This window comes from Pleurodeles waltl, chromosome 6 (assembly GCF_031143425.1).
Source record: "Pleurodeles waltl isolate 20211129_DDA chromosome 6, aPleWal1.hap1.20221129, whole genome shotgun sequence".
Lineage (NCBI taxonomy): Eukaryota > Metazoa > Chordata > Amphibia > Caudata > Salamandridae > Pleurodeles > Pleurodeles waltl.
Window position 1 is genome coordinate 1210822688 of NC_090445.1, and position 25763 is coordinate 1210848450.

The 25763-nt window shown below is 43.7% G+C and overlaps 1 protein-coding gene across 3 annotated transcripts in view; it reads left to right on the forward strand.

Annotated features, from left to right (window-relative positions):
• The window catches only part of LOC138300760 (polycystin-2-like protein 1), a 2286574-nt gene that overhangs the window by 520382 nt on the left and 1740429 nt on the right, over window positions 1–25763 (forward strand). Inside the window, exon 1 of one of the 3 annotated variants that reach the window (XM_069240517.1) lies at window positions 15643–15833. The exons of the other annotated variants lie outside the window; for them this stretch is intronic. Coding sequence (XP_069096618.1) covers window positions 15776–15833 — 58 coding nt within the window. The 5' untranslated portion in view covers window positions 15643–15775. Of the gene's footprint in view, window positions 1–15642; window positions 15834–25763 lie in introns of those variants that run through there. 3 annotated transcript variants of the gene reach the window in all.

The window sequence follows — 25763 nt, forward strand, 5'->3', positions numbered from 1 at the left end:
CTTATGCAGTTTCTCCAAGGGCTTGGACTGAGCTTGCATCCTAATAAGTCTCAGGGACAGCAAAAACTTCACCTACAAGCCTCTGGGTTCACGTGCTGTGGACTCAAACTCACCAGGTTGTTACTATTCCAGTTTCTGGCCCTTGGGAGTGAAAGCTGGTTCAAAACTACAGAATCCTGACTGATGCCGCTACCCGACCCTGCGATGCTGCCTGCAGCTGAAGCCGTGGTCTAATCTGGAGTGCGACGACCCTGACTGACATTGCATGCCTGATGTCGCCCAGGCTGATGTCCCATGACTCTGTGAGTCCCACGTGTCGTGTCACCCACGTCCGTGACACCTGACTCCACTGTGGCGCCTGCAACCCCATGATGTGACAGTGACCCCATGAGGCCGCTCCACCACATCTTGACCCGCTGGACATCGACCCCGCCGGAGCATAAGGAACTGATGCTTTGCACCACCGCGCCCCCTCATCTCCAATGCTCCACAATAAGGACCCAACGCTTTGCATCAACGCCTCCGCCCCGCAGTACCAGACCAACACCGCATCAGATCCAACGATGCCTTGCTTCCTCAACTTAGTGCACTGGCTTGTTTCCTCACTTTCACAAGGTACTGTACCTGGGGGTCCGTGTGACTCTGTGACCGACGCCATTGGTGATGGATTGTTGGGAACGTCTCCGTCACGATGCTGTGATAATACCAAATTGAAGCAATTGTGTTTCTAAGTGCTATATTGACGTTTAAAATTTGAATATTCATAACCTTGCTTGTGTATGTTGGATGTTTGTCGTTTTGGTCTTGTTATACTTAGATAAATATTGGCTATTTTTCTAAACTGGTGTTGAGTGATTTTGTAGTGTTTTCACTGTTACTCTGTGTATTGATACAAATAATTTACACATTGCCTCTGAGATAAGACTGACTGCTTGTGCTAAGCTACCAAGGGGGTGAGCAGGGGTTATCCTAGGTGTGTGTCTTCCTTACCCTGACTAGAGTGCGGGTCCCTGCTTGGATAGAGTGCAAACTGACTGCCAACCACAGACCCCATTTCTAACATATGTCAAACAATGTCATAGCATGTCTCATATCCTTGGCAAACTGCATGTGTCAATCAGGACACAGACATATTTCCACATTCTTGTACCCAGAGCTGTCAGGACTATTCATACAATCCACCCTTACTCATTGTGCATCTGACAAAGGCTGTTGGCAGCAGCTGTGTGCGACTGCCCACGTAAAATACACACACATTGAAATACAGCTGAGACACCCCTGTACTGAACTGGCACAACCACTTTGTGAGGTGACTCACAGACTACACAAGTGCTGCGGCTGGAGTCCTGAGATGTGTGGATGCCAGTCACTCATACTGCATACAATGGATATGCTACGGAAAATATTGCCCCCCCTGTAGAAAATTCAATCTCCAATGGCAAATATCACATGGACGAAATACTGTGACATGCATGAAGGACTGGACAGTGAAGATGAGAAAGATGAAGAGCAAGTGCAAATTGTCCAAACAGTGCCAGCAACTTGGGACTTGATGCCTAGACTACACAATCTGGCATCAACATGTGGGAATGACTACAAATTTAAAAAATAAATACTCCACAAAACAACATTGTAGATATGTAAGTCCACACACGTAAGCACACACATTGTGTGGGCTACTTAACATCTCAGTCACACTGTCAGCAAGTCCACCTGTGTACTTGACCAGCACAAACAAGTATGAGTGATGCATTTGTGAACTGACACTATCTGTACCCTGGGTCTGCAGAAATGGCCCTGTCCCACAATCTGCAAATGGAGTGCTAATGCAATAAAGGCACGTATACCATCCCGATTCACAGACTCATGTAAGTCCCTAGTAGATAATAGGTCAAATCTAACATCAACAACCTGTAAGTCCCTAGTAGATAATAGGGCATGGGAGTGTAGTTGTACATTTGGATACCTGCACTTAAGTGTGCACTGATGTGAAGCCTGCCATCCCCGTCTGACAGTATACCTGCAATGCACACTGTGTGCTAAAAGGGAAGTCTGTGCAAAGCTATGTGGTGAGGATTTGTACAGTTGAAGTGTATGTGCAAAGAACATTGTCACAAAATGCAACCGTAATGCCCCCCTGGGTGCCCCAGGCCCTGTGTGGCCCCCAACTTTGAGCATGGAGAAATGCAAAGATGCATCATGGTGCCTGGTGTTTGAGGAAACCATCTCTTAACACTTACATACTGTAGAGATGTATCTACAGAGGGTAACGTTAGTCACTGATATGAGCAAAAATATTTTTCTGAAAGAGCGCTGTGATCCATGAACGGGTCATGAAAATTGTTGAACTGATATCCCTAAACATACCACTGTTGGCAGTAAAAATCACACACGAATACCACAAACCATCCACATGCATGGCATGCTAAACACATCCATGGCACACGTCTCTCCAGCACATCCCAACACTTGCCTGAATGGGGAACTCTTAGTTATCATGTTGCGTGACAGCCTAATGTCCGCTCCTTGGGATACACATTAGATTGTCACACAAATGTACTGTCATAGTGGTGGGATAGCTGTACACAATCCAGGGAAAGTCAATAGCATCCCTGGATATTCCCTTAGCAAGGGTATTATGTGCATGAACATGTTGAGCACACGGGTCAGCTATCCTAAGCTGGGTGGCTACACAAACTGTGGATATGTGCCATCTATGAAGTCTGATCCCGATAATGCATGGCCCATCACATATGTAACCGCACAGTAAACATATTGTACACCTGGGAAGACAGGTGGTTATAAGTGAAGCTATTGTGGAGCTAGTAGCTTGTAAATGAGATCACCACACTTGCCAGCACCACACGTTGTAACCACCCCCCACTCTTGCGTGACAGCCTGCTGTCTCTACTTTGGGACACAGAACATATTGTTTGATATGTGCACAGTCTTACCTGTGGGTGAATGGGCCACATTCCATGGCATCCCTGGGGTTAAACTAAACAATGGACTGAGGTGCCAACACATACGGGCATATTAACAAAAAAAACTGATGCATCGGCTCCGATGCACCAGTTCCCTTGCACTGCCCTGCGCCCACCTAATGACACCATGGAAGCGCTGTATTTACAATACAGCACACCATGGCGCTCGTTAGCACAACTCTGCAAAACCTTTGGGCACAGTTGTGGTGCTTTGCTGGACTAGCACCAAAATGTGTTTTGCTAGTCCAGTAAAGTTCAGGTAGAACCATAGGATACAGCACTAGCGTCAGTTTAATGACTGCGGTGGGCAGGCATTTAAAATTGACGCTAGAATGGTGCAGTGAAATCGTATAAATTTCACTGCGCAATTTTGTTTGGCCTCCCTGCGGGAGAACACCCCCCTGCATACATAATACCTGGTGCAGGGATAATGTGGTGCAAAGGTTTACAGAGTGGCGCAATGCTAGTATTGCGCCATTTTGTAAATATGACGCAGGGTGAGGGCCTGTTTAGCGGCGCCGTAGAATAAAGATAAATAACATCATGGCGGGGCTAAGGCACCGTATTTGGCACATGAGGCAACCCTATGAACTTGTCATGTCCATGACTCAAAGGAAATGTGACCTATGCATTGACTGGTCCTAGTAAGTCATGTACCATCAACCATGTGTACTTACAAGACATAGCTTGGACACATGGAAAGAGAGGAGTATGTTGAAGTGAACTATTCACAGGCAAAACAATAATCCACATGACTGAAAACATGTAAAAATGAATTCCACCGGACATCATACATCTTTACACATATTACAGTCCTTGCCTCAAAACAATTGATGCATCGTCCCAATGCTTGTTTTCTGAAGCCATTGTGTCTGCCAAAAATGATGCATCCCATGCTGCGCATCGGAACTGCCTCATGTTGCATTATCATGTGACATAAAAAACCAGGCACTGGCGTGTGGCGTCAACAAAACTGATGCATTGTCCAAAACGTGACGCATCACCACAGGAAGTGATGTAATGGATCTGCAATGCTTATAACAGAAACTGAAAAGTTACTTTCACTTTCTTTTAGAGTCACAGTCATTTAGACTGTGTTAGAGAGAGGTGGTATATTTTGTGAGCTGTGTTTGAGAGTGTTGTTATAAGTGTATTTTGTGCTGTCTTCTGTCTCCTTAGTGTCCCTGTAGTCTGTTTTTATCCTGTATATTTGTTATTTGTATTGTGTTGTGATTGTATTGTCGGTTGTTTGTCTTTGGGGTATTTTTGTCTTTTGGGTTATTTGGGGGTAGTTTGGGGTTATATTTGCCTTGTTAATGGTGCTGTGGGTTTGTTTAAGGCCATGTCGGGAACGTGACGGGCCCATCACCTCATTGCAAATGAATTGGGTGGCTTCCTATGGCTGGTCACTGATTACCTCCCCAATATTGTGGCCATGGGGGAAAGAGTGATACAGGGCTATCACATGGAAACATGTAAGCTGGAGTGGGGGAAGGTCCTGTCCCACACAACCCATATATTCAAGGTAGAGCGTACTGCCTACCAAATGAAACATCGCTGGGCAGACATCATCAGCAGGGAACAGGACCTACTGAACTACCTAGGAATCGAGATTGGTAGAGCTGTGGGTGGGAACACACTCTGTGTGGCTGATTCCTGTTTTGCAATTGCAAGTACATGTCTGCTGGGCATAGGCCCCCCTTTACCAAGTTAAGACAAAGGGCAGGGCTGTGAGTAGTGTGTTTATGCAAAACACCATCCATGACAAGGGCAGCAATGCACCCTTAAGAAGAAAAGTGGCATTTTCCTGTTCTTGGCCCTTGGGTTTTGCCACTAAATTCTGATGTGCACCAATGCTATACAACTGTGTCCTGGTGGAAGGGTACATGGTTACCAGGAACACGTGTCCATGTCCACTAAGTGCCTGACTACTGTTTGTTGCACAGTCATGTACATGTGATTTTAAAAATGATGTGGCGTAAAGAGAGTCATGTCTGAGTGAGTCCTGTGAGTCAAGTATGTGCATAGTGCAATTGCAATAAGCTATGGTTGGAAATTGTTGCAGTAGGAAGTCATCTGCAAAATGTGAACAATTTAGCAAAGACATGTATGTCAGGTTCTTGCACATATGTGTACCTGTCAACCTGGCCTACCACTGGAACATGTATAATGGCCTTTTTGACTCTTCACTAACCTAAGTCTTCTTTGTCCATTAGCAAATCATATCTGATGTGCAGTAGTTGTCCATAGTGTTCATTGTGCAATATTCACAGTGCAGTGTCTCATGTTACCTCTTGCAGGTCCCCATCCATACACCACTGGCGAGGTGGTAAGCTTCGCAGACCCGGATGCTACCAGTGAGTGCCAATCTGTATGTATAATGTGTAGTGCAAATATTGTGTGTTCTGTTGTATACTGTGTGCAATGCCATGTACCCAGTACATGTATGCTACTACAAACGTATGCTATACATGGATATGGACTGTATGGTTGCAGTTGTGTGTAGGAAGTAAAGGGTCCTACACATGTATGCAGGGTGGCAAGATGTTCACTAAACATGTTACTGATCTGGATACCACACTTAGCACAAAGTGACTCAGGCCTTGGTGTGATGAATGAACATGTGAATATTTCCCTAAAATTACCACAACAGTGGTCAACATACCACACTTGAAAATGCCAACGTTTTGGCCAACATCGTGGTATAATGCCCCATAATATGGGTTGTAGGTAACATTGCCAACCCGTGTCATTCTCACAGATCTTGTTACGTGTATTAGGCCAGAGGGATGTCCATACAACATTGTCATACTACATGCCATCACTCACAACATGATCAGATAGTGGTGGTCGCGATAGTGTCCATAATGTTATGCAGACACCTTCACACAATGTACAGCATTAGCCAGAGCTGTTCCAAGATCGCTGTGCAGATAAGGTGTAGGGCATGCATGCACCCACATATGAGATGGCTGTGCTGAGTGCTGTTGTGCAACATGCTAACCAGAGGATTGGACACACACAAAGCCAATGGGCAACATAGTGGGAGAAATCAAGTTACTCTGCTCAACCCTCCATTTTCACATATGATGCCTGTCACATCCATTTTCCATGTAGCGATGTGTCAAGACATCTGTCTGTGCCATATGAGGCACAAACTATTGTGGGAACATATTTAACTTGCAGTCCGTGCTCAGATGAGTTAGGTGCATGCCAATGGATCTGAGGTCACTTGCGCAAGCATAAGGGACATTGTTGAGCAATCGATGATGATGATGATGGTGACCTACCATGGTCAAATGACATATGTGTATGACATTCTTAATCAGTGGTGACATGGTCCTTTGAAGAATTTCCAAGATGGTTCAGTGTTATTGTGCCGCAATAGCTAGCCTTGATACCTTGGACATGAGCAATGTGGAGATGATGGTTGGTGTGCAGATGTGTATTATCCATGCCCTTCGGGATGGCATTGTGGTTTTTGATGGCCGAGTGATAACTGCAGATGGTGTTTTAATTGCATGCCTGTTGTTCATTTGCCTAATATACATTTGGCTGACATGTCCCATTTATGTTGCAGCTGCAAACATGACTCCATCCCAGAGGCGCCAGTTCGAGAAGCATGCGGATCGCTACTGCCAAATACATCAGGTCACAAAGGGCTACCGGAGGATGGGACGCCTCTATGAGAGAGAGCGTGCATCGAGGCCATGGAAAGCATTCCCTCAAGGGGGTCCACCCAAGGACCCATCAGCCTCCAGGACCCACACAGCAGGCAGGTCTGTGGCCACAGACAGGGCAAGCTCTAAAGGGGCAGGACCGTCAACACCAGCTGCAACAAGTGCCCCAACAGGATTACAGGCTATACCAACATTTATAGAACCACCCTATGTGCTGGAATTTTGCACAGAGGCTTGAGGACCAAAAGTATCGGATTGGCAGACTGGAACACAAGAACGACCAAATAATGAAAATGCTCAGAGAGATCAGAGCTGCAGTGATGAAGCGCTGAGGTGGACAATGGTCTAGATAGACTGAACTTCCCTTCCCCTTGTATATATTTTTGTACATAGTTAAGGTATTTAGATAGTTTGGGTTACACACAGTAGTGTAGATTAGTTTTAGGACATTAAAACATATATAGGATTGTTTAGGCTATATGTTTAGTTAGTCAATGTTTAGCTGCAGTTACTGTTGTCCTCGTCTATTGATGTTTATCATGCCACGTTAGATGTATAGAATTAGTTAAGATAAGGTAATTTAGTTGTAGGAATAAGTTAGGATAACACATTGTAATTTAAGTTAGTAAAGGTAGGTTACTTATTTTAGTTTTTTATAGGCAAAAATGTGTTTTTTGATTAAATCTTGTTTTTTCTTACTAAAGGGTCTCTATAATGATTTACTGCCTAGGTGGCAGCATGTCTGCATCGGCTATGTGAGGCTCATGCCTTTGCAAACATAGTTAGTTACATGTGTGACTATGTGTATCCCCTATGGTCAAGTAACTGTCACGTTGGCAATGGTGTCACATCAGCAAATCAACTTTGCATGGCTTTACGCTGCACTGTATATGTGGGTCCGTCCAACGCAGATTTCTGTGGCAGAGGGGCGTGCATTGGGTATTGCTGTGGGCATACCCTGCAGCATGGGCACAATGGGGCCTGTGTTGCAGGGCTGAGTGCAAGAAGGGACACCATCCTGTACAATCACATACACAATAGGTGGTTTCATCTTACTATTGGCGGTGCATGATACAGCACACATAGCTAGAGGTGACAAGGAGGATACACGTGGACAATTCTCCCTCTTCCATCACATATGGGGTGGCATAAGGACCTGACAGATTCCCGAACTGTCAATGCGTGAATGCATCAGGTTGCTACACCACCTCAGAAGTGGCATTGTGGTGGTGCTACATTTGACTAACATTGTTGTGGGCCTATTTTTGCATCTTTCAATGTGTTGTGCAGTCAGCAACAGGGATTGGAAGTGGCAGACATCATTCCTGATTGTTGATGTTGCACAATGTGTGCCTTCCTGCACATGTCCAATCAACAGTGCAACACAGCCCCCACCCCCCACACCATGCTCAATGTGTGCCTGTGTTGGTGTTAGACAGCAGTTTGTGCCCCATCACCAAGGGTAGTACAGGGATGCATTGTATCTTAGTGACAACTACGCATCCCTGCACATTCAAGCTGATGCAGCACAGCAGGCTCGGTTGCAGTACTGCACTAAATCATTTCATCATACATGATTAACAATGGGCCACATTTCCCAGACGCTGACAGCACACTGCCCCATTAGAGCATACATTTTAGCGTTACACTCCAGTGGAGCAGTGTGCCAGGCCATATTTACCAGGCCATGAAGGCACCTTGTGCGCTTTTTCATGGCCTGTTAATTATTTGCCCTTTTCAGACCTCACACTGCATATAAGTGGCATTCCATGTGTGTTGCTGTGGATGTTCCCACACAACACACATGTACCACACCCACCATCTAGGCCTTCCCAGATTTTCACGTCTGGGAGTGCTGCAGTTTCATACGCCACCTAAGTGTTGGTGTAGAAGTGACAAGAGGGTGAGTGTCATCCCTGTCCCAGTAATGTCATGTTTCTGTGTGTGCCGAATTGTGCATCACATATACTAAGATGAAAACACCACGTGTGCCTGATGTTGTGCAGGAAGGTGTCCCTTCATGCACAATAGCAATCATCCCCAAAACACACGCACCCTTGCAGCATGGTGCACGTTTTGCCTGCATAGGCACATAGCAGCAAATTGTGCACCAGCACAGATGGTAATGACAGCAATGTGGTGTGTTTGTTACTTTGTGACCTTTCCCAGTGGTCCAGGGAGGCTTATCCCAGCCCCTACTGCACCACCCTGCCCAACAGGCCTGGTAGATGATGCCCAATATGAGTTAATCTTGGCCAGATGGTACGGTTGATACAGTGAAGGCACTGTTGTGAGGGTTGTGAAGTGGTCTGTGCATATATAGTGTGGTGGGGAGGGGTGTCAGTGCACATTATATGTTTGGTGTTTCTCCATTATTGTGCCCCATGCAACTGTTTCACATGCATACCGTGCTTCCCCCTTCTGCCATTTATTAGTTACAACATTGCACCCCCCCTGCAACTTCCCCTGTGTTTGTTGTTGCTCATCATAGGCTGCAGTTACTGCAGTGTCCTGTCCCTGAACTCTGGTTCCAATTCCTCAGGGATGACCGCTGCCATCATCTCCTCCAGCTGCTCCTGGGGTGCAGGACTTCAACCACCATTCTGCAAGGTTGCGTTTCGGTCACTGGCCAGTTTGAGCTTCCAAACGTGCCAGCGCTTCTTACAATCCTCTTCACCTCTGCCACACTGTTGACATTATAATCCATGGACTGCCATATTGCCCCCTTCCTACCTGTTGACAATTAGGAGGTGGCAAAGAGCTGATTTTGGTGCCCCGTCACTTCTGTGATCAAGGTGTTGTCCTCCTCCTCACCCTAACCTACACTTCCTCTTCCGTATCTTTTCTCCTGTGAATCTGTCTGGATATCCTGGCTTGTACTGGGCTCATTGGGGTCTCTCTAGGGTCTCTCCTGTCCTGCCTTCTCCAGTATCACAACTAGTGGCTTGTGTTTGGCGTTTTCACAGACTTTTTTTTAATGCTTTTAAGGCCAAAAGTGTCACTAGCATGACCAGCGTAAAAAAAAAAAAAAAAAGGTGCAGCTAATCAGGTTAGCGCCACTTTGGCATCACTAACGTCATCTTGTTTTGTGACATATCGCAAAGTCGGGTGTCATTATTTTTTACGTTAGCCTTTTCTTACCGTCATGGTGCGTCGTTTTGTAAAAATGGCATAAGAAGCAACGTAAGCATCAATTCTTGTACATATGCACCTAACTTACTTAATGTTCAGTTCATCGTACTGAAGGCATGCTGTGGGCCTTGCTTCGGCTCCCCCATCCTTAGTACTAGCTTTTATGTGATCAGAGAAACACATGCTGGCTGCAGGTTGTGGTGCAGCTACAACCCACTTTCTGTGTAAGTGTCCAGAGGCAGTTATCCTAAGACGGTGTCATTCTTCTGGGCAACGGATAGACCCACATGTTGTGTTAAGGCCTCCTCCTGGAGTGGGTACGTAGGTAGAGTCAGCAGCTTGGTCTTAACTGGTAGATTCTGCAAGGCAGTCTGCACACGCCCAGGGATGGCAGATTAGTCATTTTAAGTCGTACTAACTGCGGTGGTTGAGTTCCGGTCGGGCACACTTCATCAGTGTTTCAGGAGCCTCAATGTCACTCTGGCATACTCCATGAAATGCCTCCAAGGCAGCAGCTCCTTTCTTGAGGCAAGAGCCACAGGGCTAGCCTCTTTACATATCCATTGGGGCACATTTGGGGAATTTGACACAGGCTTACATAAGTCTTTTCTTCAGTGGTGTAGACAGCTGTGAACACTGGAGCAAGTGCCACCACTGAAGTGGCAAAGTCTCAAGCAGCACCCTTGATGAGTGCTACAACTTAGTAGTATCCTGTGCTTCAATGGTGCAGACTGTTCAGCAAACTGTGGAGCAATTAATATGGCTCTAGCAGCACAAATGTTGTGGCAGTTTCCTCAGGCACCTTTGGCAAAGCTACAATTCGTCTGCTACAATAACAATGATAGGTTCCATGCATAGAGCACACCAGTCACGCATCCACAAGTCTGTCAGCTTGATCCACAGCAACAGGGTCAATACGCTTGTCCTCCCAGTAGTCTGCTTCTCCTGTAGGGTTGGCTACATCCCTCTCCCTCAGGCAAGGTACTCCAGTCATTAAAGGACAAAGAATAGTTCTTCATTCAGATCAGGCTCCAGGTAATGTTGGCTATTCTACTCAGAGGGCACTGGAGCTGGTGTTTGGAGGCTCATCAGTCTGCACCCACTCACCTTTTAAAATGGCACCAGGTATGAAGGGAGTGTGGAACTTCCTCAGCCTCTAGACACGAGTGGCATGGTTGAGGGCCACTACTTACTGGGACTGCTTCTCCCGGGAGGAGCTCCATGATGTGACCTGGGATGGGGGCCCAGCTTGTGAAGTTGCCCTGTGGTGGCTACAGGACAGTTTTGCAGCTTGGTGGTGGAGCAGCCTTTGGATCAATGAAGGGAAATGTGGCTTTTTGGAATACTTTACAGTTACCAATAGTGGGCAGTGCAGTGTGTTCTACAATGGCAATACTTCCTAGAGTACTGTATGTTTTTACAAAACTTTTAGCTTGACACCCTGGAGTTGCTGTAGATAGCTGTGGAAATTAGCCTCGGATGTCGGGAGACAATGGGCCTCCTTGCTCAACCTGTGTCTTCCCATTAGGCAGTAAGTTCCCGGAGTGCCTGCTTGTGAGATATGCGATATATCAGCCTAACTGAAGTGGCTGATGTGCTGATTTATAGGGGTGGACTTGGCAGAGGTTTTTGAGATGAGAAAGCCAGACAGGCGGGAGCACTGACAGTTTTGTTAATTGCCATGAGAATATTACACTTAGGACAACCCAAACATTTATGTCATTTAGGGGTCGCAGCTGTGACACCCAGGTTACCCCTTGCGACCCCTGACACTGCCTCTGCGATCCCTGACCTCAGACGTAACAAAATCAGTGCCTGGAACACATGGGCAGCTCATCTTTATAAATGTTGCTTGGGGTTCCACTGCCTTGTTTTCAATCAGTGTGTTTTTTTTTTTAATACACTAAAGTGAGTAATATAATCATTCACAATTAGCGTAAAAAATGGAGTACAGTTAGCTGGAATATGACCTCATTTGGCAGTGAAGGTAAGTAAAAAACACTTTTAAATGTATGTTGTGTGCATTCTTGTGGATGAGTGTGCTTATGTAAAAGAGTGTGTGTAATGTAAATGTGTGCGTAAGCGAAAGTAATGATGATATGGCACGTGATTCTACCTCTGCCATTTTGCTGAATTGAACCCAAACTTCTAAAGGCGGCAAGGTAATAGTCCATTTTTGGAGAGCCAGGGTTCAGAAAACGCACCAACATCTGTCATATACGCCGGCATTCCCGTTGGTGTGGTCTCCAACACCAGTGGGACTTTTTGACGACACAACATATACATGACTGTCAGGAGGCTGATACAGAGACTGTCGAAGACTGCTACTCTGAGGGTAGTCTCAAGGAATTACCCTCATCGATGGAGGACAGTGCTATCACTGGGGCTCAATTCTGCTGTCACTGCAGCATTTCTAAGGCAGAGGCAGGCTGGAATCGAATACTCAGGAATTCCTCCAGGTTATAGTGACATTTGGTAATGGATGACAGCTAGTTTGCAGGCTATATAAATCTCTTCTTGAGATGGCATCCAATAGGCTCTCATCACTACATGACAGAAAAGAGGAGATGTTTGGCAGGCAATTTACATGGACAGACAGTTCTGACAACATGCAACAAGTTTTTTAAGAAACTTAAAAAGCTAACAAACAAGGCCTACTATGTAGAGGTGGGCGAGCCACTGTGATGTTGCTCGGTGACTACAGCTGTAGTCCCGACCATGTAACATTGATGTGCCAAGTTCGAATCCCAGACTCAACTCAGCATGGTGTTATTCCTGGCAACTTTCCCTTTGGTCTGTGTGTTTTGCAGCGCTTTGTTGTTCTGCAATGTTTGCGATATCTGCAAAATAACGTGGATTCCACTTGTTATTCATGCTATAACCTCTTCTGTTTGTTACATGATTTTCATGCCAAATATTTTCAAGGCTTGGGGTGTGTGCATGACTCCTCCCACCCCCCTCCCCCCCACTACTAAACACAAGAGTGCAGTCAGTAATTCACAATGTGTACATAGAATTTAACAAAAAATTCTATACATTTGAAAAACAAAAATACACTACTGATGAGGACTCCTTTGTGTATGTAGTATTTCAGTCCAGATGTATGGTATTACCTTTCGCCCCAAAATGCTGCAAACTCAATTGTCTCAATAAACTTAAATAATAGTAATTAAATTACCCCTTGCAGCCCCTATGGTATATCTCACAAACGAATGAGGGTGGTATTCAAACCTGCATGGCCTCTTACACATAACGCCTCCAGTTGCTCCTACCCACCCCTATATATTATTGTTTTATTAATGACCTTCATCACCATTTTTTTTAAGATGAACCCCTCTGATTGCCCCATCGCTGATGATACGATACAAGTTACTGGACCAAAAACTCTGCATAATTTACTCTGTCTTTTAAGGCTATTCTCACATGGAAAAAAGTAAAGCAAATATATATATATATATTTTTTGGAGGGGGGCCGTTAGGTATATGCAAGCCCCTGAAGTGCCATTCTGGATCAGGTCTGCACGGACACACTGTCATCTTTCTCCAACTAGTCTTTCTGGACCTGCAGTTACCTTTCCGACCCTACGCATGGCACCCATATGGACAGCCAGTACCCGTGGGCAAATGCAGACTTCCAGCCTTGTTCTGCCTAGTCTCCAGTGACCTCCCCCTTCCTGACTTCCCATGTCAAACAGGATTACTTTAGAAGCCATCCCAGAGACATTGGATGATCATCCAACTACATTAGAAGTCCTTTTATCATAATCAGACGTCATCAAGCTCTTAGTCATCAGCAGTGATTAGAAACTTGAGCCTGATGATTTACGGATGACTTGAAAATTACTATCTGATTACTATACTGAATGGAATTGTTCCCGATGGCATGAGGATGATTTAGAAATGCCTTCCTGGATACTTCACAAAAAGAGATTGTTCCTGATGATCAGAGGATGATTATCTGAATACTACAGTAGCACCACCATGTTATCCCCAAAGTCACATAGCGACTGTGCGTCTTTCTGCAGTGATACACGGAGGCTGTGATTACTTCGGCAGGTGCCGGGGGAACAACCACTTTACATAAGGGCAGTTGATAGCGTTTGGAGTCCTTTTTATTGGGGAGGCAGTTCTTTGAAACTCATTGACTGTGGGTCCGCAGTCAGATTAAGTTCACGGAGTTTGTGATACAGTGTTTTTGGAGATAAGCTAATATAAGAAGCGACTACATTCCAGCCCTAAAGCAGTCAAGTGATGAAACATGTGTTGGCTGAGAGGTCGTTGTAAGGATTTTGGATATTTTGTTCAAATTTAAGGCCATAAAAAGATTTGGAGGAACACTCAAGATCAAACATAATGGACTTTGGAGATAACATGGATCACTATTAGACTGTTCGGTGAACTTGAAAGAGATTGGACTTATATTTTTTGATTTTTGAGGGAATGAGCAATGAATTATAAGGGGGAGTATGGATGTATTTGTTTGGAAATTAAAGAACTAGGAAATGTATGAATTATTACTTCTATGATCTACTGCTTTTCATTGAGCCATTTATTTTAAAATATTTGTTGAAAAAATTGTTTTATATACATAGGAACTTATCATAAGGGTGAAAGCCTGTATCTTCAGGACAATTGTACACTTGTTCAACGGGTGCCTCAACATTTTCATAAGGATAACTGACTGTTCTTTCAGTCAACATTTGGGGTTTTAGGGTGTATTCCCCACTGTAGTGCACCGTTGCAGATATAGAAGTTGGATTAATATAATGTTAGCTAGTTCTCCTTGGTGCGCCATTTCTCCCATTTAAAATACTCTCCTTCTGGTAGAGACTACAGTAGCACCACCATTTTCAATAAAATTAAACTATTTTTAATAATAAGATCAACTGCAGATTACTTCTAGCGCATGTCCACTACTTAAGTTATTATTATTGCTAGAAATGTTTAACCTTTTGGATGATTTAAAAATTAGTAACTTCGTACTGCATAAAGAACATTATTTAGGTATTACACAAGTTTTGGTATTACAAGCAAATAAGCATACAATGTGCTCCCGAGGACTGTGTGTAAATTAGATCAATGGTCAGTGTTTGTACTTTTTTTATTTTAAATCTTTTTATTAATAACGAGTAAAAGCAAATACACAGTATTAATTTGTTCAATACATAATATTAATAATGATGCATGCGGTGCATTATATGCAGAGCTCCAGGAATTACAAAGCAATGGAGTTGCACTGGAAGCATGCCAGAGCAGCTGCAGAGGGCCTCCAGTGAAGTGAATTCATGGTACAGACCAATCAGCATTCACAATGTCCTCAACACACTTAACAAAGCTTATGTTGTTAGGAAAGCTGGTGCCAAAGTGCTCTTGGAAATGTGTGCACTGTGAAGCGAACTTTGCTCTCCCCAGTGGAGTATGCTTGCTGTAAGGTTGTTTCAAATGTACCAGGAATTACGTTTTTGACCGGATGTGCCTAAAGGCAGAGCTATGGACATATTTTTCAAAGTGCTATGCAATTGTTGTTAAAGGCCTTATATTTCTATTTTAAAAAAGTGCATATGTGGAAAAAGCTAATAAGGCCTATGTGCCATGTAACTACATGTCCCAGAATGCAATGTGTTAGGAAAGCAACCCTGTTGGAGGTGCTTCCCAGCAACCACCTAAATTGCTGCCCCAATGAGACTGAATCTTTCACCGCTGTCATTATTTTGCCCTGGATGACCTTTGTTTTCGCTTTTTCGGCCTTATTTCGAGTACAAATGCGAGAGCTGGTCGACAGGCATGCCTCACACGCACTTCCGGTTCCGCCGGAAGTTACGTCCTCTGCAAGTCCTTTGTCTGGTGTGAAAGCTGTGAGAGTTAGTTGTTGGGAGAGCCACTGTGGGCTTTTAACATCCGAGTATAGTATTTTTTGTGCTTTTCAAGTTCTGCAAGCAGACGAACTTTGAGTGTGCGGTTGGGAAAATATTTTAAACAATGTGCACGCAGAGATCAAATGAGATCGAGTCTTATCTCTGCCAGGTGGACCAGTCCGGTAATAATTGCTTTCAGGTTTGGGGGATTTATTGCCGTCTCAAGGAGACGTTTTTCAAGTACTCCACTGGATCTCAGAAAATGAAATGCGACGCTTAATGGCACAAACTGTATTTTTGTAAAACTTGTATGTAGTTGAATGTTACTTATAGGTCTAATTTCTTGTGGTGTAACTGGTAGTAACTGGTGTATTAAGTAACTTCAACCTTTGACGGGCTAAATCCCTTGCGCGTTTTACTTTATCTTTATTTATATTCTTTTAAGTGATTTAGTGGCTTGAATCTGGGGGTGGGTGATGTTCTAGGGGCTTCCGCAGATGTACGATGTCCCAGACAGAGAACATTTATTTTCTTACTGCACAAGGAAATCGAGCGTTCGTAAAAGGAAACCTAAAGTTACATTTTAGTCTGTGGGTCGTTCTGGTGATTATTTGTACACTTTACCTACAGGGGAAAGGATAAAGAGCAAACAAGCTCTAAGTAGACTCTGTCATCCACAACAATGTGATCTTTTACACAACGCTACTGATTTTACACTGAGATGTATGTGGGTACCCTTCGCAACACAGCAAACTGCAGTGGATTTTTGGTCTCTACAAAAGGTAAGTAGTAGGTATGAAAATCTTGCTCGGGTTAATGCAGGATTTTATGTTTACAAAAGTGGCCAAGGCTTGCTGCTGGTACCTGGACACAACCTGTAAGGCACATGGTCAAGATCTAGCTAGTCCATTCACTGCGTTTTCTTCCTAATTATCTGCAGCGCTACAAGTTCACTATTTGGGCAGAATGTGCAAAAAATTAAAATGGCTGTTGGTTACATTGCAAAGCTGGCCAGACCTAAAAACATATGGGTATTCTAGCATTTGTGCACAATGGTCTTATGCCCATTCTAGTACACAATGTAACTAAAAATGCACACTTGTAAATCAGGGATGTAGAATTCCTATCGCCCGGGACATCTTGTTTGGGGTCAAGGGCAACAAGTTTTTATGTTTACTTTGTCCTTGGGACAAGTAGGCCCAACCCTCTGCAGCACAAACCCTTTGGCTGCTTGTCTACAGAGTGGAAATCTCTGCAGTTGAGGTAATGTGTTTCCAAAAGATAATGCTGTCCGAACTTGTATTTATGGTCCAGTATTTGAAAGCCTTCATTATTCGGGTGAGTGCTGTAAATAAATGTTTTAAGGTAACACTTCACTACTGACGTTGGTTCCAGTAAAAAAAAAAATGCGTATACACATGTTTGAAAAGTTTAGGCTATGAGGCTAAGTATAATGCTCCCAGAATGCTCTCTGATTAGATGCAAATGAAGTGTCATTTAGTAAAATGTGTTGATGCATGCTAGTATTTCCCAAAAATATTTCTAATGGAAAATCAGTGTAACCATTTTCAACACAAATATGGGAAGCATGAAAATAAACGAACACTGACAAAGCCAACTGATCTGACATATATTTTTATAAGTCTTTTAGTTTCATCAATGCGTGTCTTGTTTTGACATGGCTTTTGTAATACTTTATTGTTGTGGGAGGTACCAGGCCCTCAATATTGAAACAAACGCTGGCAAAAAAAAACCCAAACGTTTTTGAACTCTAAAAGCACACGTTGCCACCAGTGGCATAACAAAGGCCCCGCAGCTGCCCTCCAGGGGGGCCCTTCAGCACAGCACCTGCCCTGAGTGAGTCTGGAGAGGGGGCTCCTCCATCTTCTTTGCAAAGGGGCACCCTCCAGTTTCATTACGTCACTGATTGCCACTGTAGTTCCTGACACTGAACAAAACTACTTTGTGTGCCAATATGCTCCTTGTGGAAGAGCAGAATGCGATCACTCACAGTAAAGCCAGCCGAAAGAGAGAGAAATAGAAGTTTAATAAAAACAAAATGTCTTTGTTAACACCAGACCTAATTAGGGACCAAGACCCACATGTAGGTAGCTTTTTGCATGTCGTTTGCGACGTGCAAAAAGCACATTGCGATGCACAAACCCAGTTTTGCGATTCGGTAACCTGGTTACCGAATCACAAAACGGGTTGTCGCAATTAGGAAGGGGTGTTCCCTTCCTAATTGCTACTCGCAGTGCAATGTAGGATTGTTTTGTGACCGCGAACGCGGGCGCAAACCATTCGCAGTTTGCACCCATTTCAAATGGGTGCTAACACTTTCGCAAAAGGTAAGGGGTCCCCATGGGACCCCTTCCCCATTGTGAATGTCACTGTAAACATTTTTTCAGAGCAGGCAGTGGTCCTGCGTCCACTGCCTGCTCTGAAAAAATGAAACGAAAACGGTTCATTTTTCGTTTTTGTTATGCATCTTGTTTTCCTTTAAGGAAAACGGGCTGCATTACAAAAAATAAAATAAACTGCTTTATTGAAAAGCAGTCACAGACATAGTGGTCTACTGCCTTCCAGCAGGCCACCATCCCTGTGAGGGCTGATATTCGCAAGGGGGTTGCAAATTGCGACCCACCTCATGATTATTCATTAGGTGGGCATTTGCGAAGCCCTTGCGAATCACAGATGGTGTCAGGGACACCATCCTACATTCGGATTTGCGACTCGCAATTTGCGAGCCGCAAATCTGAACCTACCTACATGTGGCCCCAAATTCTTAAAGAAAGTCACAAAAGTGCACCCATGGTATATGTCGTACCCCTATAAAATATTTGTGAACTGTATTTTAGCATGGGTAAATACGCATGTGTAGATTTGCTCATGTGAAAATCTATTGAGCATTTGCAAGTTCATTTTCCCTCCAACCACTTTCTTCCCAACCCTGGAAGAAGTTCTAATTCTGCCATTGTCAGGAGTAAATGTCCAACCTTTCTTTTTATGGGAACATATTACAGAGAAACTGGTGAAAATCTTTAAAACATGCAGGTTAGTAGGTTTGCAGACTCAAAGGCATTCCAGCCCTGGAACTATTGCTTACTGCTCCTCCAGCCCCAGTATGCAGATCTGCAGAAAGGTGGCAAAATAAGGAAATTGCTACAGTAGGGATGGAAACTGCAAGTATTCAAGCCCTACTATGGTAGTAGGCCTGGCATAATCAGAGAGGCTATTATCAGAGCTCTTAAATAATGAAATTGCTGCCATAATTTGTCGCCGCACTATATGGCACCAAAGGGACAAGTAGATCTTTTTACAGGACAATTAGATTTGAGAAGCAACCTGTCCCCTGGGCAAGTAGATATTTTAATAAATTCAACACCCCTGAAAGATTGTGGATTTATCAAAAAAGAGAAGTGTAAAATGTGTGTGTAGATTAGTGTGATGCAGGGCATCTCCTACAGTATAGAGAGCATGATGGTGTCCACGAGGGTGCATGTTTACAAAAAGGTTTTTACACATTTGTTCACAGGCCTTTGTTACACAGATTGTGCGTCTTGGTGCATGCTCGTGAAAACTCTATGTTTGCGGTGTCTTGCAAGTGTTGTGAGTATGTCCATCAGAGTGCAATCAGATTTGCCCCTCTCTATTCCACCTCAGTCCAGTCCAGTCCACTCCACACAAGTCAAATTCAGTCTAATCCATCCCATCCCACTTCACTCCAGTCCACCCGTGCCAGTCAGTCCAATCCACCCCATGCCAGTCAGTCCAATCTACCCCACTCCAAATCAATCCAGTCCACCCTACCCCAATCCACCGCTGCCCCCGTACCATCACTTCAATTCAATCCATCCAAAGTAATTGGCCCATTCCAATCCACCTAACCCAATTTCAATCCAATCCACCCACTCCAATGCACCCCACTGAACTTCAATACAGTCCACTCCACTACTTCAATCCACCCACAACACTCTCTACCTCTGAACCACTTAACTCTACTCCTCTCTATGCCACTTTACTCCCTGAGGGAAAAAAGCTGTTGGAAAAGCATGAGTGTGACTGACAGCAAAAGAATGAAGGGATTATGACAGAAGAGGACAGGTATGAATGTCTTGGAGGAGGATGGGATTGAAAGGTTTTGGTACTGAATGAATGGTGTCAGACCATAGCCTCAACAGGTGACGGCATGTCTGTATAGGGTATTTCTAGCCAAAAGGTAGCATAGCACTATACATGGTCAGAGATTAGCATAAAGTCAATAATTAAGCAGGCTGTCGCATGTGATGGTGGGATTTTGGTGACCCAGGAGAATGGGTACAAGAAGGGATGGCTAACAGGAGGAGACAAGGACGTTTTTAAAAGAGCAGTGTTTTTTGCTGCCAAGATAGGATCACAGGATGGTGAGGGGTTGGTGCCATGACAGGAGGGAAAAGAGATTGGCTACCAAGAGGGGACAAACGGAGGTAGGAGTGGAGCAAGTGATTTGAATTGGGCAGACTTATTGGCAACAGAGGGAGGTAATTGATAACACAATGGGTACATGGAATTGGCAAATGGCCAGAGTTTTAGTTCATGTAGGGATGAAAGGGATATGTGACAGGGTGGCCTATGGAATCAGTTAAATCATGACAACTTTTGGTGGGTCTCATTATTATTTGTAGAAATAATGTTGAGTTTCTGTCTGCAATCAAAATATTTTCCATTGCAAAATTCTAATATCGTGCCCGAAGAGACCAGGGCCTGTTGGATGTGGGAGAACACAGATAATATGGTTGCTAGAAGACATGTCCTGTGCCTTTTCAGAGTAAGTGCCACTCTGCTGGGCCTTGCTTTTAATGTTTTCAGTGCACGAATTTCAGAATTGGCAAGGCCTGTGCTGTTCTCAAGAAAAGCTTTAGTTTGGAACGGTAAAATCTGTAAGCATTAGAGAAAAATGAAAAGCAGTAGCCTACTGCTTAAATTAGTAGATGTCAAATGAACTATTTGCTGCTCGCTGAATACTGGTTGCAAATTTTAGCCAGCATTTTTGCGACCAGTAAATAATTTTTGCTACTGATCTATGCACAAATAAGTCGGGTTAAAAATGAAGACTCAGAGTGGGACGCAATCTGATCTGTTACTTCAGTATTCAAGCTGTTGCAAGTTGTGGCGTACTCCGATTAGAGACCATAACTTGGATGGTGGCGTACTGCAGTCAGTAGGCTACCATGTCTGTAAATGCCTTTTTTAAGCAAGCATTGGCAAAGACAATAGGTCTTGCCTTTGCAGGAACTATTGGTTTTGCCAATGTGTTTTAGCCATGTTCTAGGTTTTTCAAGTATGCACATAGGTAGTTTATGTGGTGATTTGTTGCAGAGGCGTGTGGCGTCCACCCCCCACCTATTGTTCTAAAGTCTACTTTAAATTGGCTATGCAACCACTGTAAGGTCCAGTGATGAAAAACTGTTTTTGTTTTCTAAAAAACTATTGCATCAGCAGTATCTCAATCCTGCAACATCCGTGGTGTATACCCCTTGCTCTATACACCCCCATCACTCATACCTACACAAGGCAATGCATTGTCCTTTTGTAGCAAGCCCCTATCCTCTTACCACACTCCTCTATCTCCCTGGTTCTCTTCCAGCCTACTCCCTGCATCTTTTGCACATCATTTACACCCACCACCTACACTCCACATCCCATTTTATTTCTTACTCACAATGAGTCAACTTTCACAACACAAAATTATCAGCGCCCATTGCAGGAAGAGTGTGAAACACTTTGATATCATTCACAGTCTCCCACTCACTACCGAATTTATCCACACACATTCCCAGTAGTTATAACAACCCTCATAAACTGAAGCGCAATCACTCACACCACACATTCAATGTTATAACTAACCATGCAGTGCTTACCATGTCATGTGATGAACCACAGCCTTTTACCTATTCAATCTACAGTTCACTTAGTACATGCTCACAGTTTTACATGACACCCCTGTCACCCACATTCACTTGAAACATTACTTGCCTAAAGTCACCCACTTACATCATCCCTCACTCACCATCATTATAAAGTATTAGACTTCACTTGAGCACACCTCTAACTCAATATTTGTTTACCCTTGACACTGCTCACTGTCACCGTTTAATTGATTATACCTCCTACATAGACTCATAATCTACATGTTACAACAGCCATACCATTTGCTTGCTATTCATCACTCAATACAGTTTAGAACTCACTGGCCATGCCATCTTTTCGCACAGAACCACTAGTACCACAACCCTGCTTCATGTAGCACAACTAGGCAATATTGTGTTCCCACACTACCGTCAGCGCCCACCACTTGCAAAATTAATTTCTTACAAAATTCATTTATCAGTCTTCTACAATGACCCTCCATTATAACTGTACATGCAACCACCTGTTCAAAGCATTCACCCCCCTAACGTAATTTAGCCACATGCAGCGAAGCTCATTCATCCACATGCTAACAGCACATTCCACTCATAACACTACTCATATAACTGTCTCACAACACTAGTCACTCATCTCACCACAACATTCACACAAAGCATCATTCAATCACTTTGAATACTACACAGCAACATCAGCAAAACTGATAACCCACTCACAGCACTGATTTACACCATTGACTCCCCATCATCTACTTACACAAGTTTGAGACACTATGCGCATACAAGATGCAAAAGCACCTTCCTCCATCACCCTTTCACTGACCCCTCACAACACACATTATGTTGCACCTAACACCACTAACTTTAACCACTCACCACACTATGATGTTCATATCCCTTGACAAAACCACTTTCTCTGCACACTTCTCCAGTAGCCAGTCGCCTCTGTCACTTTACTGCTCACTAGCTACCCCCTCATCAGAAGAACCCCTTGCCTTCAGCTACATGCATCAACTATTCTCGGCTAGTCCGAAACACCAGTCATTCACACCACCAACACAAGCCACAATCACATGCTTCACTCACAGCAACGTTAGCCTGCATCTACTCAAGCAATGTCTAACTTGCTCACACCATTCACCCATCTCCGCTATCATTCACCAATGTAATCATTCACATGAGCCACTCGGTCACATCTTACCCATAGCTCTGCCTAACCGTATTTGCCCCAGATAGCATTACCAAGCCGCTCACAACTTTTTTTTCTTCACATCACGACTTGCAGTCTCATGCATGCACAGTTTCTCACTCAACACCACGCCTGCACTAATGGTGCTAACCCCTACACTGACAGTGACTATTGAACATATTTAGTTAACAAAATTACTTGATTAGTATGACAAAGATCAAAATGAAATAATAGAGGTGAGACAGGATTAAAAGGAGTGAAATATTATTAGTGGTTCTCCAATTTGTGTAACAGCTTAACACACCTGTGCAATTATGTTGATCACAAAACACTCAAAGTAGTAATCTTGAGATTGCCCCGTAGTAACCTAAACATATGTTGAAGTCCTCACAGATAAGGCTGGGTAAGTTTTCTGTGGTAAGCTGAATTGAATTTAAAGCAAAGTTGCCTTTTCCTGTTTCTTCTTCTGTTTTCTGTACACACATAACATAGTGAACAGCTAAAAATATCCCATGGTGATCCATGTAATGCTGAGGGAATACCTGCCCATTCCACTAATCACAATCTGTAACTGGTGAGCAAGGCCAGTGCTAGGGTGAATGTTTTCCTGCAAGTCAGTCAAAAGAGACAAACCACATCCTTTTCTTACATTCTTTCTGGATTTCTGCTTTCAGACAATCAGGATAGTTCTACTGGGGTAGACCCCTCTAATGGGATGCAAGTTACCCATTTAGAGTTACAATGAGCAGTGCATGCTTCCATTGAGCAGGTTAAGTGGTTTTCTCATGTTCAGACTATGAATCCACTCTTTTTTTATTTATTTGGGGACAGCCCATGAAGCAGTTACTTGTATTTTTTTTGTAGCATGATCCGCGTTGCAGACAAAATGAATAAAAATATGGAATTTTTAACTTCCACAGAATATGAGACACGGTTTACCCATTAATATGCAAGATCATCTTAGAGCAGTGGTTCTTAACCTGTGGTTGGGGCGGGGGGGGCCTTACACAGGAGGACTGCGACTACTTAAAAATAAATATTTTAATTTATTACATTTATTAAAATAATGAAGCAAAATGTACAACTGTAAATCCTCTGATTTTGTGGGAGCATTGCAAGGGCATCAAATAGAATATAGTATCGTATGGACGTTGAGTGACCTAAATTAATTTGGAAAAGCACCAACATTCCTATTAAAATGGGTTTTTGTATATTTTTGAATGAATAAAACATTTTTTCACTTGTGTGTTTGTTTTGATAAATGCTTGTTTCTGTATTTGCTGTACATTGTTTTGCTGTTCAAATCGTAAATGCTGAGCTGCCGACCTTGGTTTCCAGTGATGACTCATCTGGGGCCCCCAAATTCCAGCAATAATGCAGTGGGTTTCCCGGGTTCCAGTAATGATTAAAAGGGGGTCAACAGAAGTCAAAAGGTTGAGAACCACTGTAATACATCCCCATCTTGAAATCATCATGGAGTAATACAGCCAAATGCTATCTTGGGGTAATACATCACCATCATTAAGTCATCATATGGCCTCATTCTAAAGTTATCCTGGTGCCATCCTTGAGTAATGCAGCCTCATTTTTATGTCATCACATCATCATTCTGTAATAATGCAGCCCCATCCTGGAATACTCCTAATATCATCCTGGACTAATCCAGCCTAATCCTGAAATCATCCTGCAGTAGTAAATGATCATCACATGTTTTCCATTTAAGTAATCAGGAGCCCATCCTTGAGTAATCCAGCCTAATCCAGAAATCATCCTGGGTTCATCCTGCAGTAGTAAATGATCATCACATATTTTTCACTCAAGTAATCAGGAATCCATCCTGGAGTAGTTTCTGTGATGACTCTAGAGTCATCTCATTTAAATATTTCGCCCTATAGGCATACTTCAGGATCGCTTGGGATGACTTCCCCAGATAATTACAGGAATAGCCCAGTTGAAGTCATCAGATGACTTCAGAATTACTCCAGGATGATCTTCCTTTTTGACTTGGGTTGACCAAGTGTGGACAGATCATCATCAGAAGTGCTGTAAAATACCTCATTTGGATCCAAGTTGAAAAACATTGTAGTAAAAGTAAGCTGTAAAATGTACTACCGACCTGTTGTCTTCTACCTTGGGGTTTAACCACGCCCATCTCACGGCCATCACTTTAATTCATTTGTAGGGTGGCCTTCAAAAATCCCTTGATTTTGTTTGTCAAAGGCATGCATATGTCATGCCTTTTCTGGTGTTTAGCCCTACTCGAGAGCACCGGCCAAGTACAGTATTGTCAAGCTTTGCATGGGTATCTGTTAACTTGTGGTACTATTTTTTAATTTTTCTGTTCCTGCAGCACATTTAATTTGAACCTACACGGGCGACGCCCTTCATGTTTCAGCACTATGCAAAATGTATTGTTTGTTTGCTTTTTTGTTAACTTTCAGTTCAGCTCAGCTCAGCTCAGCCAAAAATGCATTTTCTGTTTGTTTGTTTTTTGTTCCATTTCTGTGCTTAAACCAGTGGCGTAGCGTGGGTTGTCAGCACCCGGGGCAAGGCAAGTAATTTGCGCCCCCTAACCTGTGGATTTTAGCACTCGAGTCCCCCCCCAGATGTTGCGCCTGGTGCGGCCGGCCCCCCCTGCACTCCCCACGCTACGCCACTGGCTTAAACTATGTAAGGTTATGTCGTCATCGCCTCCTTCACACTATCACCATCATTCTTCTTAAAGTCCAGCAGCTCCAAAGGCCAGAAGTCATTTCCCTGGGCTTGTGAAAGCTGCTTTTCACATGTGCTCTGCATTTGTTTGTTTTTCTCAGAAATGCCTTCAGTGATCTGCATGCTTGTCTTGTCTGCTGTGCCGCGTGGCTGCTCTCTTTTTGTCATGGAAACGTGATATAAGTGCACTCCGCTTTCAGCCGAGTTTCTACCTTATCCTGGCACAGGCCTCCTTTCAGGTGCATCGAATCATGACCCGATTAGGGCAGGGTGGCCCAAGGCCAATGAGGAGATGTATTATTTCC